Source organism: Pagrus pagrus (genome assembly GCF_965226575.1).
Source record: "Pagrus pagrus genome assembly, chromosome: 13".
Taxonomy (NCBI): domain Eukaryota; kingdom Metazoa; phylum Chordata; class Actinopteri; order Spariformes; family Sparidae; genus Pagrus; species Pagrus pagrus.
In genome coordinates, this window is record NC_140197.1 from 10,404,768 (window position 1) to 10,419,738 (window position 14,971).

General features: G+C 41.7%; 2 protein-coding genes across 2 annotated transcripts; both read right to left on the reverse strand.

The window, feature by feature from the left end:
* Positions 1-1,715: 1,715 nt before the first annotated feature.
* Positions 1,716-4,634, reverse strand: LOC311267850 (uncharacterized protein). Its single transcript, XM_084371094.1, has 3 exons — positions 4,466-4,634; positions 4,014-4,365; positions 1,716-2,843 (listed from the first exon to the last, which is right to left on the reverse strand). The coding sequence occupies exons 2-3, from the start codon at positions 4,237-4,239 to the stop codon at positions 2,542-2,544; spliced, it is 528 nt and encodes a 175-aa protein (XP_084227220.1). The 5' UTR covers positions 4,240-4,365; positions 4,466-4,634; the 3' UTR covers positions 1,716-2,541.
* Positions 4,635-8,137: 3,503 nt separating this feature from the next.
* Positions 8,138-14,809, reverse strand: LOC311268091 (glutaryl-CoA dehydrogenase, mitochondrial-like). The gene is made up of 12 exons (XM_084371465.1): positions 14,722-14,809; positions 14,141-14,253; positions 13,670-13,702; positions 13,419-13,559; positions 12,800-12,862; positions 12,269-12,439; positions 11,981-12,110; positions 10,849-11,065; positions 10,544-10,647; positions 10,251-10,376; positions 9,028-9,188; positions 8,138-8,906 (listed from the first exon to the last, which is right to left on the reverse strand). Exons 2-12 carry the CDS (start codon positions 14,241-14,243, stop codon positions 8,833-8,835), a joined length of 1,323 nt encoding a protein of 440 aa, XP_084227591.1. The 5' UTR covers positions 14,244-14,253; positions 14,722-14,809; the 3' UTR covers positions 8,138-8,832.
* Positions 14,810-14,971: the final 162 nt, after the last annotated feature.

Genomic DNA, 14,971 nt, shown 5'->3' on the forward strand with positions numbered 1-14,971 from the left:
CTTCAACCTGACTTGTGTGTTTGTTATAAACCTGGAATATATGGATTTATGTGTCTTTCTTAACAAAGAAACAAGTTGCATGACTCAATTTTTTTTTGTTTGTTTGATAAGTTTATTTTGATTGACATGCATTAATGGCTCTAACGTGTCATATCTCCAAACTCAAACTTCAGTTAGTTTCCAGCTGTAAAACCAGTCAGCGTTCACCTCACTTCTCTGTGAGAGTCTGAATGGTACTGATACAAACACAAACTGAAAGTATTTTATCCCATTTGAGCTTGGTAAAAAACTAATTTCTACCATTGGCTACTGCTACTGGGCAGGTAGCTTTTTAATGTTAATTCCACAGCTGCTGAAAGTCTATGTGAGTATAATTAATGGTGTCAGAAAACCTTTTTCATGGCAGGAAAGGCACAGGTGTATTAAATAACATTAATTGGGGGCTAGATGCTCTTAGTGGAGCTGTTGTGGTTGTGCCGGCTTATGGAACTCAGCCATCGTTAATGTTATAAATTCCACCTGAGCGTCAAAATGTCAGCAGTGGAAAAGCTCTGTTGAAACTGAAAGTGATCACAGCAATGAAGGCCAAGATGTTAAAAATGTAGGAATTTTATCTGAGGTTTTTGCTGCTTAATGACAGATATTTTTAGTGCTCTGTCTGCAGCAGAGCATAACTTTTGAAAATTGATTGTATTATCAGAATGTGATCATCTGCAAATGATTTTATACATAAACTAAACCGAAGTAATGTTATGCTTATTCTGAATTTAATGCCAGAAACATTTTTCAAACAAGTTGGGACAGAGTCAACAAAAGACTGGGAAAGTTGTTGAATGCTCCAAAAACTGGAATATTCCACAGGTAAACAGGTTAGTCAGTAACAGGTAAGAGTATCCTGATTGGGTATGAAAGTGGCATACATTAAATTAGCATTTAACCACTTTCTATCCAACATTAGCATTTGATAATGTTACACAATACAGTATAGAAGGTGATGTGATACATGTTGGTCACATATATGTGGTTTTCCCTGAAATATGGCCAAAAAGTCCCTCCAAATTTGCATTAAACATTGTCTGACATCTCGTCATGGTAACATGCTGATTAACAGTTTTTTTTTTAAATTGCATTTAATCCTCCATCCCCTGTAATTTCTGTAAGTGTAAATCTGGTCTTACATCACATGTTGAATAGAGTTTAACAGTCACCCTGCTCTCATTTCTTGCCACACTGCTCCACACTGAGGTTCACCTTCAGGCCAATGCTCAAATTAACTTACTAAGCTGCTGATGTAAGAAGTGGCACATGACATTAGACAGGAGTTGTAAATGAGAATCAAGAGTCTCTTGGTTCAGTCGGTCAGCAAAGGATCGAAAAGTCCAGCATCTTTTCACCTCTGTCTGTACAAAGCTTGTTCTTCCCAGCCGTGTGGAAAAATAAGACCTCTTCTGTTTTGGACTGCATTTCAAATATATATTTTCACAGCTTTAAAAATAGCGTTACAACTAGTTTTGAATTGATTAAAATCAAAGCCGCAAATTGAGCAGTGATTTCAAACTTTCTTCAAACCCTTTTTAAGAGCACGTTGAAGTCAGAAGCTGCTGTGAGCTGGTATTACATGAGAAATCAGCTCACTTTCCCAGCATGCTACATACTGTGGGCTTACTGTATGTCCTATAAGCTGCACTGATGGGCTCTGCGTACCAGACAGGGGAACCCGTGAGTCCGTGTGACACCTGCCATAAAGGCTACAGGATTTAACTTGTGTACATGTTGAATTGCTGGAACTCCCGTAAGTCTTCCACTTAAGCTAATCCCTCAGTGTCTTGAAATAACATCTTACTGGAGTGTGTGAGACAGCCAGCTGGTTGTTTACGGGCTGGAAGCAGCTTTGTTAATGCCAGGACTATGTATAGGGCAGCAACCCCTGCCAAGATGAGGTAAGAGTGGTAACAAACGTGTAACAGAAATACAATCAGTAACATTCACACATTTTCTACTGAGTGCTACACTATTATATCTTACAGCCACGTGTCAGACTTTGCTGAGAAAAACCTTTATTTCATCCACAAATAAGTGAAACAGTAGGTATGCCGTATCAGTAACAGCGTTTACCAACATGTAATGTCTATTAAACTTAATCTAACACATCAGCTCCTCTCTGAAGCTCAGGCACATAGAGAAAATATCCAGTGATCTTCTCCAGTTATCCCTTTATGTCCTTGGGTTCCCCTCCTCATGGTGTTTGACTCTTTATATATGATGTGTGAGAGACAACAGTCTTACGTCAGGATGCATAATTCTAATAAATCATCATCAATGCACAAGACAGGAGGACACAGTGTAATCATTGCAGGTAATTGGGTGCTGTACATCTGCTGGCAGAGGAGGGAAACATAAGACAGGGTTTCTACACATTGCATGACAACGGCCACATCAGACACTTCGAAGTCATATCTGCATGTGTCTTATGTGTGCTGGGGTTCCAACACTTGGTCGCTGGTCGTCAAGGCTGTTCATGATCGTGATCCTTGTCCAAAATCAGACCTCCCTCGGGAGGTTGAGCTCTCTGGATGGGCTGGCAGAGAAGTTCATAGAGTTGTAACTTGTTGGGCTGTGTTGGTGCGGGAAGAAAGACGGGATGTAGGGGATAGCAGCCATCAGCAGCGGGCTGATCTGGGGGTTCTCGTCGTGGGGCAGAGGGATGACCACGTCATCCTGGTCCCACACATGGAAGGCATTGTGAGGAAATGGATGCGTTGGAGGAGGATGGCTGAAGGTTGTGCGCTGCGGGTTGTTTTCCTTTTCCAATTCTTCATCATTAACCGGACCCAACACACAATCTAAAGAAGGGAGACAGGGGTTGTAGACTTAATTCCACCAATGAAAGAAAGATTTAAGGGTCAGTGGCTGCTGAAGTTTGTTGCTCTTGATTACTACAGACAATACCCTAAATAAGTGATTCCTAACAAGGCCTACATGTACCCCTGGGAGGACTTATGCAGGTGCCAGTATAATGTGGGGCAGCAAAGGTATTATGACTTGATTAAAAACTAGAGACCATCTTGCTGTGGGATCACTGCTGCGACGTCTGTCAACATGTTCAGTACTCAGTAGTCATTCCAACATTTTAAGTTATAACAATAAGCTATCACATTATAACATGTAACATTTTATGTTAACAAATTATCACATTATAACATGATACTAATTCATTTTTATTTTATCGGTGTGGTAGGAATGGACCAGTACTGCTATAGCAACACAAATCAGAAAGCTGGAATAATTTGCTCAAAGTAATTAATAAACAGTTCAAATACTGTCGTCAGCTGAAAGTATAGTTTAAATGCATTACATTAAAGCAGCTGTAAGCGTTGTTGTTTTAGCTGACTTCCTGTCCGTTTTGCAGGCAGCGATCCCCTCCCTCCTCTCTACGTCACCACGCTGCACGACCCCTTTCCTTTTTTCGAGGCAGCTCTCTTTGCCTCTTTCTTGGCGTGTTCGGTAGTGTAACCCGCCAATGTGAGGGCTGGAATTGGAGCTGGAAGCTTACACTGTTCTGCCATTGCCAGTAAATATGACCGCCTCTTTATGTAGTTCTCTGTCCTGATTGGATAAATTGGGCAGGGATACCAGAAAATGTCTTTTCTCTTTTACTGCATGGGAAGGGACATGGGTTACTGACTGAACACACTGTTTGAATAAAGCGCTATTCAACACTTCACTTTTAATTTAAAAAAATATCACTTACAGCTGCTTTAAATGAACTAATGGGGCTGTGGGTGTAGGCTACCTCTTGGGGAAAGACATTGGGAACCACTGATCCATAGACTGAGCCCTGATGGTTGACCCTTGCCTTTGCATTATAATGCAACCAGATGTTGTGTAGCCTGCCTGTCTCATTGACCATCAACATGTAGGCCACTGAAGCTCTACATATGACAGTCCATACATCTAACTCTCGGTGTGCATGTTACATGGTTGGCAGAACTGTATACATCAGAAAGCACTACCTGCTATGTCAATGGCCAGATCCTTGATGAGATGTCCAACAATCGCATAGGCAACTCCAACAACCACCAGGGCAGCCATGAGAAGATACACCACCGCCTTCGGCAAAGGGATGAGCTCCTTCGGTGGGGGCTTGTATTGCTTGTACAGAGGGTCTATTGTCAGTGAGTACGGGTAAGCCTGAGCTTCATCAGTGGAGTTCAAGCCGCTGAAATTATAGCCATCCATGATGAGGGACTTCTTGTTGTTCCCACTTCTGGCTCCTCACTTAAAACTGGACCGTCCTCCACACATGAGAGTGATGCTCCTCACATGAAGCAGAGTTACATGAGCAAGAAGACAAATCCTCCAATTCTGCAAAGAGAGAGAAAAAAAAGGAGAGAGACATGGATGAAGAAATCTGAGTGGCAGCATTTAACAGTTTGCATTCATCTTCCAGCCTCGTCGACCTTACTTTGAAGCTCCAGATCCATCCAAATGTTTGAGTGAGTGACTCTCCTCGGTTAAATACATCCCACAGGTTCAGCAGTTTGACGGTCGTCCCTGTAAAGTGCCCAGGAGCTGCTGCACCCTCCTCCTCTCTGTCCTTGGTGCTGAAGTGAAGCGCGTCCTCTGCGTGCGCTCCTGAGCCGGCGCGTCCGCCCACTTCGCAGCACAGTCCGCTGCGCCTGTGTCCACATGCCTCTACAGGCTTACGTGTCACTGTGCCCTTAATTCCTTCAAGTTACCCAGAAGCCGTCTCTTAGGAAATCAATCAGGAGCTATTTGCGCTGATCCATGTTGGTGTGAGTTTCCCTGATGTCAGGGGGGCGCTTGGATGTGGGTGAGTGGAAAGTTTAATAAAGGAACACAATGCTTTACAATGCAGCCCAGTGTAACCACAACACAAACTGAAGTGTGGCCTACGACATAATGAGTCTGAGTGACAGCCTGAGTCACGCACATGGTGTTAAGTGTGCAGGGGTAGAAAATAGATGTCTGACCCTGAAGACCCAGGCAGAGCTGCTAATTCTTGTTTATACAGACCTTCGGTGGTTTAAAGGTGCCCTGTGTGCTACAATGACACTACATTGTTGTGGACCAAAACACATTGTGCTTATCCACAAGGCCTAAAAAAAAGTGCAGCCTAGGTATGGGACGATATGACATCATCGTGTCACAGTTATCCCAGGTTAAAATAAGTGCGATTCACGGTATTATCATGACAATCATCAAAATGTGCTTGAAACTCTATGTAATGGCACCAAAACGTGAATCAGGGCCAACACTTCTGGAATGACTGGAAAGATGCAGGCCTCAAAATAAATCAGGAAATCAATGTAGGATGGTACGCTATCGAGCCAGACAGCTTTTTCGGGTCACAAGATCTGCTATAACAACTGCTGTGTTTGTTGACGCGTTAACTGTCAAGCAGTGGAACAGTGTGATACTGAGAGTATGTTAAAATCACACTGCCTGGGCACCCACTTGCGAAAACACTGCTCCATAGCGCTACTAGTGATCAGAAACTAAAGGGGCGGTTCTTGACCCACAGCAGGAGGAAGCAGCCACATGCTAAAGGGCCCTGATATACATAAATATATATATATATATATATATATTGCATGTCACATAAGATAAAGAAGACAGTTTTACCAGCTTCCAATTTAGTTTCTGTGTTGAGTGGTCTCTCACTGTGTAAAAAAATACTTTTTTAAGGCTCAGAAAATTTTGCAAATATATAACCTTCATTGATTAAAATACATGCTACAAAAAGTGATAATTAGCATGGGTTACAGTGTAAGAAAGAGATTGATTCTGTTGTGGTTTCGCAGCTGACTACTTGGAAGAATTGGCAGCAAGGCTGAGTGGCAGAGCTCTCTTAATACATCCATGGATTGGACCTACCATTGGTCAGACCCTCAGCTAGATCCTGCCTAGCACCACTGGGGGCTGACCTACCAAAGCTCCTCGGCAGGTGAGGATGAGGTGAGGATCAGTCAAACACCCTCCAGCACATTATCTGCTCAGTGTGTTTCCCCCTGATGGATTCTACTTCTAGTCACCAAGTCCTCAACTGGGTTTAAACTCCGCTCTATCCAGCCAATGGTTTACTTTTAGGAACATTTCCCAGGACTGAGGGGGACACCCAGTCAGCTCTCTTGCCTCAAGAGGCCCAGATTAAAAAAAATATCTGTCTGAAGTCTATGACATGGCTAACAGATGACCAAACTCACTCTGTCATCTACAGGCAATTCAGGGTTTCTAGCAGGTAGACCAGGAACAACCCAGACTTCTCTTGCTTTGAGGTTAATCTGCCACCACATCCAGGGTCAAGACAAAGCACAAAGTTACATTACATCAATTCAAACTGAAGATGTGCCTTCACCAATCCCACAAAGGTCGCACCACTCATACACACAAATCCCAACTCATAAATCATAATCTTGTGGTTCGGTGTAGTGAAGGGATAAGCATGTTTGTCACTCGTTGTGTCAGAGCTGCTAGCTCACTGGGGTCATGATCCTGATGATTATTTCAGATGAAAAGCTTCCTAATCATCAGAGTATTAGACTGTCATGGCTGCTGCTAATGTGTGGATGAGAGAGAAGGAGAAACACAAGGGAAGCAACATGCCAGCTTCTGACTGTCCACACACTGGGTCCATTAAGGGTACAGTTAGTCACAGCGAGTCATATCTACACATGCCGAAAGATGAAAGAACGTGGTCCAAAAAAAAAAAAAGAAGCAAATTCCTTACGTAAGAGCCATGTACAACACGAGTGGGCATCATGTACAGGCAGGGATTTGGCAGCTGTTTAATTCCCTTCACCTCAAAGTGACAGTGGCAGACATGCAGTGAAGCTGGAGAGGATGGAGGTCTTTATCTGTCCGGGGTTACTGCCTAGTTTAACATCCTTCATGCCCTCGTGGATTTAAAGAGAAAAAAATAAAACAAAACAGAGATTATCTGCTCAGGGCTGGGAACATTTTGTAGGGTTCACGGCTGCTTAATTGTCCAGGACATAAAGTGAGGTAGATAATAAAAAGAGAAACGTGAATCAGAGAAAAAGCCCCATGAATGTCAAACTGGAAAAAGCTGTCTATGGCATTATCTAAATGAAATGCAAATACAGAATATAAACTACATCTCTGCATGTATTCACTGCATCCAACTCAGTATTTAGTAGATGCACCTTTGGCTGTGGTTGCTTCACTCTTTTTTGTGAAACTGCTCAAGCTTTGTCAGGGAAGCAGCCTCAAATTCTCCATTGGACTAACTCTGTTACTGCCACTCCAGGACATTAACAGTGATGTTTTCAATGAAGCCATTCCTGTGGAACTTTAGCTTAATGCACCTGCTCCTCCCAGATCCCCCTCCATTTGACTGCATTTATGTTATCCTCTACCCTCAAGAGCCTTTGAAGCTCCCTCTCAGAGTTGTCACAGGTCTCTTGGTTTCTGCCTTCCCAAATCTCACTCACTCGGGCTTATGCACAACACTTTAAGCTTAGCAGCTACAGTGAAGATTTTTCTTCAGAAAGTGTCTAAATGATGTTTTTTCCAAGAACTTTTCCTTTCTAAGTACATTTTACTGACTCTTTTGTACTTGTAATTAAGTGAAATTTTGAAACAGGACTTTTGATTTTACTATGATCTGAGTATTTCTTTCACTGCTGAGGAAACTGTACAGCATGTAGCTTCATACGTCATATCTCAGAGCTTTTTGGTTCCACTTCTATTTATTTATCTATTTATGTTGTGTCATGGTTACCCCGGCAGACATTGGGAATACTTCAATACATTGTACGACAGGAGGGCTATACAGCAGGAGATTAAAACTGCCCAGAACATCACTGGTACCCATCTACGGAGCATCAGTGATATCAGTGAGGTCAGATGTCTGCAGAGCCCAAAGGATACTAAAAGACAACACCCACTCCAGTCACAGTCTGTTCATCCTGCTGCTATTTGGAAAAAGATACAAAAGTGTCTGCTGACATATCCCTCGACTACGGAGCAGCTTCATTCCCCAGGCTGAGACTCCTCAATTCATCATCAACAGTCCATTTTAAAAAAATAGATGCAGCACAAATGACCCAAACATATTTTTAAACCCTTGTGTTTTAAAAAATTAAAATAAAAACACCTTGTAACCTCATATTTATTAAAGCTCTGATCAACATTCTTGACCTCTGGCAAACCATGGAAATTAATGACATATTAGTGATGGAGCCAGTAAAGTGCTAGAGGTAATCAGCATGATGTACCTAACAATAGTAGTTTGTCATCTGTGTGAGATTACCTTTAGACCAATTACACAATGACAACATCTGCATAATGAGATCAAATTATAAACAAAAAACCATCACAGGTAATTCCAAACAAGTTGTGGCCATTTATGCTTTGTTGTTTTATAATTACAGTATTAACATTGCATACATCAGTAACCAGCAGCATCTCATTCAGATCTGTTAAAACTTCGCTACAGTAGTGTCCATGACAGTCTATACAATGTTGTCCATACAACTGGGAATTAGGGAGCTGAAAAGAAATCTTGTTAAAGTGTTGTGATTGAGAGTACAAAAATAGCCCTTTATGTTTTTCAAAAATTGACTTCTGCATTAACAACACTGCACAACAAAGCACAAGTTCAGAGACAGACCAAAAATGGGGACTTGTTCTTTCACCCAAAATAAAGCACTCAAATATATATTCTACAAACCTGAGAGAAAACAAACATTGTCACTATACAGGTTAGAATTATTTTAAATACTCTGCTGCAGAGTCGTCATGCGGATTTCATCTTTAACAGCAGGCTCCAACAGGGAGAGGTGGGCTCTATTTGCCCACAGTGAAGGACTGCAGCCCTGTGATGGCTCGGCCGAGGATCAGGGCGTGGATGTCATGAGTACCTGGAGGACAGGATCAACAGGATCAACAGGAAGCCAGTTGGAGGTGGCGTTAATATACTCAAAAAGTATCATGAAGCAATTAAATTCAAACAAACAGTTTATCCCTACTCCTCCTCCTCACCTTCGTATGTGTTGACAGCCTCCAGGTTCATGACGTGGCGGATGATGTGATACTCATCTGCTATGCCATTTCCTCCCAACATGTCTCTGGCTTGCCGGACGATGTCGAGGGCTTTACCACAGCTGTTCCTCTTCAGCATGGATATCATCTCTGGGGCTGCTCTGTTAAGAAAACACACACATATTTGTTTTGCATTAGTTTTAGGGTTAGCTATGCTGGTTGCCAACCACTTTCATCCAGACTGAAGTATCGTAACAACTACAGAAAGGGAATGCCATTAGATTTTGGTACTTTTCATGGTCCTCAGAGGATGAACGTTGGTGATCCCTTAAAGGATAACTACCGTTTTTTACAACCTGGACCTTTTTTCTAGCAAAACATATGGTCATTTACTCACCCAGATAACTTTGGTGTCATTCGGCGTCGTTCGGACGAAATTAGATCCAGTGTAGCGCCGATATATCCATATAATGCGAGTAACGGGGCATCGACACACAGCCTCTATATAACGCATTATCTGCCACGAAACTAGTTCATTTCACCAATATTTTGTCATGATATGCTAGTGCTATTCCCCTCTGAGTCCGGGCTCGTCCGTTATCAACATCCGGGGTCAAACTAGCAGTAGCAGCTATAGGTAAACAAGCTGGGCTGTCGCGGGTGCGCGCGCAGCTCAGAGACGACATCTTCCAGGTCAGAGGTAGTAGATCAACCTACAGACCCCGGATGTTGACAATAGACGAGCCCGGACTCAGAGGGGAATAGCATTAGCATATCATAACAAAATATTGGTGAAATGAACTAGTTTCGTGGCAGATAATGCGTTATAGAGGCTGTGTGTCGATGCCCCGTTACTCGCATTATATGGATATATCGGCGCTACACTGGATCTAATTTCGTCCGAACGACGCCAAATGACACCAAAGTTATCTGGGTGAGTAAATGACCATATATTTTGCTAGAAATAAGGTCCAGGTTGTAAAAAACGGTAGTTATCCTTTAACTCTCCATCTTTCTAGCCCCATCATTACTTTGTATTATGACCAAATACCTGCAGAACTAATCCTATCAGCCTCAGGTGTGCTTTGTGTTTAGTGTTAACTACCAAGAGACACAGTTGCCACATTGTGAAATACTTCATCAGATATTTGTTCTTTCTGAAAGCAACAGTCAGAAATGATGACAAGACTTCCACCTCAGTCAGAGGACAAAGTCATCTTTACTTTTTCTCATCGATGAGTCTTCCCAGCTGCAGACAGGACTGTAGGCCGATTGTGATCTCTGTCAACATGTCAGCCATTTTCTTCTGCATCAGCTGATTCCTCGCCAGCGGCACGCCAAACTGGATCCTGATAATAGAAAACAATATCCTTATGATTATCAGTAAATAATCAAATCCACAAAATTTAACTAAAAATGCGTGTATTTTTTTTTTTAACATTTAATTTAATTTAGTGTAATTAAAACATTATAAAATACCCATGCATAGAGACTACTAAACACACATTACACAGACCTGTCTAGTGTGTACTGTCGAGCTGCATGGAAACAGAATTCTGCAGCACCCAGAGCGCCCCACGCAATACCGTACCGAGCGTTGTTTAAGCAGCCAAAAGGACCCTGGAGGCAGCAAAAGCAGAGTGATGAAGAATTACTGCTGCATGTAGTGTAGAATTTGAAGTGCTTCAATTGTAAAAGCCACACTGTGTAATATGTACAGTAACAAAGAGAGTCACGTGTGTATATTATGAATGTAAGAGAGCAAAGGTGTTATTTTTGTACAAGTATCACCAACAACACTGATGGTTTCATTCCACTCACCCCAAGGCCGGTGGCGTTAGGCAGCAGGTTCTCCTCTGGAACCTCCACCTCGTCCATGACGATCATGCCAGTGGCCGAGGCTCTCAGGGAGAACTTTCCCTCGATCTTAGGTGTCGAGAGTCCCTTCATGCCACGCTCCAAGATGAAGCCACGGATCTTCCCATCATCACATTTTGCCCAGACCACAGCAACGTCTGCCACTGGGGAGTTGGTGATCCTAAAGGTGAAGGCACAGAGTGTCAGGGATATGCCTTTGTGTATGTGAAGTCAGACCTGTACTTACCAACTACAAAAAAAGGTACTGCAACCTGTTTTCTTCATAAATTCACAATGCTGTGAACATTTGTGTAGTCTTTCTTCTAATATTACTTTTGTCTTGGACCTAAAGCATTGTGGACTTTTTTATTCATATGACATTATTAAATAACTTCCCCCTAGTCTCATCAAATGTGACTTTAGTAAACTACAGAAAAAAAGGCAGTGTCTCTGTGAGTTTCAGTACTTTAAGTGTGAACAGCTCCACCATGTGGACAACTAATGACATATAGAGCCACAACAAAACATTTATCTTTAAAACAGATATTTTATACGAAAAATTTAAACAATAGATGAAGAAAAAAATAAAATAAAACAAAGCATAAAACTAAGGTCACTAAAAAGAACATCTGCCAGTGGTCGTACCACGCAGTTTATAGGGAATTCAGTCAGAATATTTGGGTGTACATATACATGACATAAACATCAGAGCCTTTCTGCAACCATGTCATCATTATTCTGGTCAGAATTTCTGGTACTTGAATAAGTAGACACATCACACTGTTTCCTCTATTTATCATTATGCAGATTTTAATGTGACTAAAAAAAAGTCAGCATCTGGAGTGACTTAAACAAACCAGGGGAAAAAGCATTACATTGGTGCAAATTATATTTTATACTGCTTCCTTGGATCATACAGCAAATGAAGGGTTCATTTGCTCAAACAGATAAAAGCTATTCTCTAAAACCAGTGTGACTGATGCCCCCTGAACTTGAGTAAAAGATATATTATTTAGGAAAACAATTTAAAGGGAGATATCTGCATACAAACATTTAATTAACATATCTTCTTATTTGGCACATTCCCAGGACTCACCAGGTCTTTGAGCCGGTGAGAGAGTAGGTGCGACTGGACGGATTGTATTTGGCTCTGGTTTCCATGCCGGCCGGGTCACTACCGTGGTTAGGTTCTGTCAGGCCAAAGCAACCCAGGATCTCTCCACGAGCTGGGAGTGACAGAGGAGAATAAACATGGAGCTCAGTCACTCATCATTGGCTTCTTCTGGTTAATGGATTAACATTTGATTCATCTTCACCTATCTATTGCTGTAAATAAACTGCCTGACACTAGACTGAGAGGGATAAAATTGTTGTTGCTTCTTACCCAGCCTGGGGAGATACTTCTGTTTCTGCTCCTCTGTGCCATAGGCATTGATTGGGTGCATGACCAGTGACGACTGCACACTCATGACTGAGCGATAGCCGCTGTCCACTCTCTCTACTTCTCTGGCGATCAAACCATAGGCCACATAGCTTGTCCCAGCACAGCCATAACCTTTATATGAAGACATGGGAGGAGTTATTGTCAGTGTTATTAAACATAGAATGTAAAGCATTAAATGAATCAATGTTAGGAAATCAAGGAAGGTTTATTGGGCTAAAACACACTCAAGAGATTTCTCAAAAACAAACACACACAAGTCCAGTGTGCACATGGCCAAAGTCCATTTCAGACTGTCATTTATGTGAGAGAAGTTACAGTTCACAATAAAATGCTACAATAAACACACATCCGTGGTCCATTATGTTTAGGTCATACAAATTAAAGGGCATTTACTGATGTTGGATTAACTTGGTAACATAGATGCAGTACCTTGTGCAAAGTATGCCTGTCAAAGTGAATTGACAAACTCACCTTTGATGGTTGGGCCCAGGACACCCATCTCTCCCATCTCTGACACAATTTCTCTGTGGAACACTGAAAATAAATAAATAAATAAATACATACAACTAGCTGTCACATGAGGCCAAGATACACATTACATATCAAGATCTCATTAAAGCTACTACATAGAACTGGTTATGAAACATTTTAAATGAACTAGTGACTACTTTATGACCTACAGCAAAAGAGACCATCAGCAAGAACACTGGCAATGTATGTATAACTAAAATAGTTATTCTTAATGCCTGTCACTGGGTACATTTACGACGTAAGTAATACAATTAAAACGATTTGTTATTGCGGAGTGCTGTGGATGAATTAAGGAGTCTCACAGCCTGAGGAAAGAAGCTGCTCTTTAGACTTGTGTTACTGTGCGATATTAGAACAAAGTTTTCTTCATTTCACCTTTGTCATCGTATGTCCAAAGAGGCTGCCAGAATGTACAAAAATAAAAGTTCCTTGTTGTAGCTTTAAGAATCTGCGTTTAGCATGACCACTTACAAACACCTAAACCAGATATTAGGCATGTGAATGCGACATGGGTACTCATGCTGAATAAAAAACATCAAGAAATAACCAACGGACTCACCTTCATTTCTGTTTGCCATAACAATGCGGGGCATGAGTTTCTCTTGGCAGTACGTCCGGAAGGAGTCTCTGATCATGATCTCGTCCTCCGTCAGCTGGCTATCCAGGTCCAAGGCATCAAGCCAGTTGAACTGGGCTTTAGCTGAAGAAGAGCAAAAATTAACATCGTAAGAAAAACGTTCTGGAGAGAGGCTCAATTCAAAATATAATCTCTGGCATAGATGTCAGACATAAGAAGCTATGAACACCTACGGGCTTTAAACTTCTGCTCAGTCTTCTCTGCATCTGTGGAAAATTCAAACCAGAAAAATGTATATTATGCAAGAAATTTAATTAACTCAATTTGTGAAAAAAATGTAATTAAATGCATAATTAGAAAATAAAACACTATTTTCACTAAATATCCAACATAGTTAAAGAAAATACAGTCACTACATATTGTTATAGCACAGTTAAAACTGCCTAGGTTACATTTAGATACACTTCCTTAATCTTTAAATACAATTATATACAATTGTCTTTGTCAAATTACAGACTCCACAGTGTCGAATATAGCTTCAAATAAAAGAAGGCTCCCATGGGTCTCCGTGTGGGCGGGTATGAGAGCTTTATGAAACTGAACCTACCTGGAAGGGAAAGTTGTAACTGTGGGTGGTGAACTGTCCCTTTAAAGTATTTTACCACTGTGGCTGGCATGATGTCATGCCAGGTCATAACACTTACCCCATCTGGCAGGTGCTGCACTTCCCTGGGCCCTGGACGCTGAGATGAAGGCACATCTCTGAGGGTTGACCAACAGGCGGCACACAGCGCTTCTCAATGCCATGATGATTAATCTATAAAATAAACATTATCTACATTTATTTACATTCATAAAACTGGTAACTTGAAGTGAAATGTATTAGTCAGCCCTGTAATTGGGCAGTGGAAGTAATGGCAGTATTGCACATTTCACAACTGTCCCATCAGAAGACGTTTGTCTACTAACTCTCAATGATTCATATCAAAATGTTCAATGAAATATCTAACGAAGAAAAGTGAAGAAAGTGTAACGCAAGCAGACCAGTCCAGAAAGCCAACCCACTTTGGTTTGTAGCCAAGCTAAACTAGCTTGTGTGGCCTTAGGTAACTTTACTGTAGCAACAAGCTAATGGTGCTAGCTCCAGCCAGCTAGCTCGTTACTTGAGTGTTACCAGCACAACGAACGACCATTACGAATAGTGTACATTACATTGTACTGTACGAGCGCTGTGTGTTGAGAGTAGCGGTAAAAGCATGGTGGTCGTAGTATAAAGAGTATTTACCTGCGTTAAAGGGGACAACAATCCTTGTCCTGGTTTCCCTTTTCTGCTTCTCAGGTTGACAGCGCAGCGGCACTGAGCGTCAAAACACAACCTGACGTCATCACGTAATGCGCACCAAGCTGCGTGCCATATTGAGTGTGGCAGCATCATTGAATCATGTGCCAAACATTAACTTTGGTCAACTACTCTTGCGCAAATTCGACCGTTTTGTCCATGTGAAGGCAGATCTGAGACTAAGATCAAAAACATG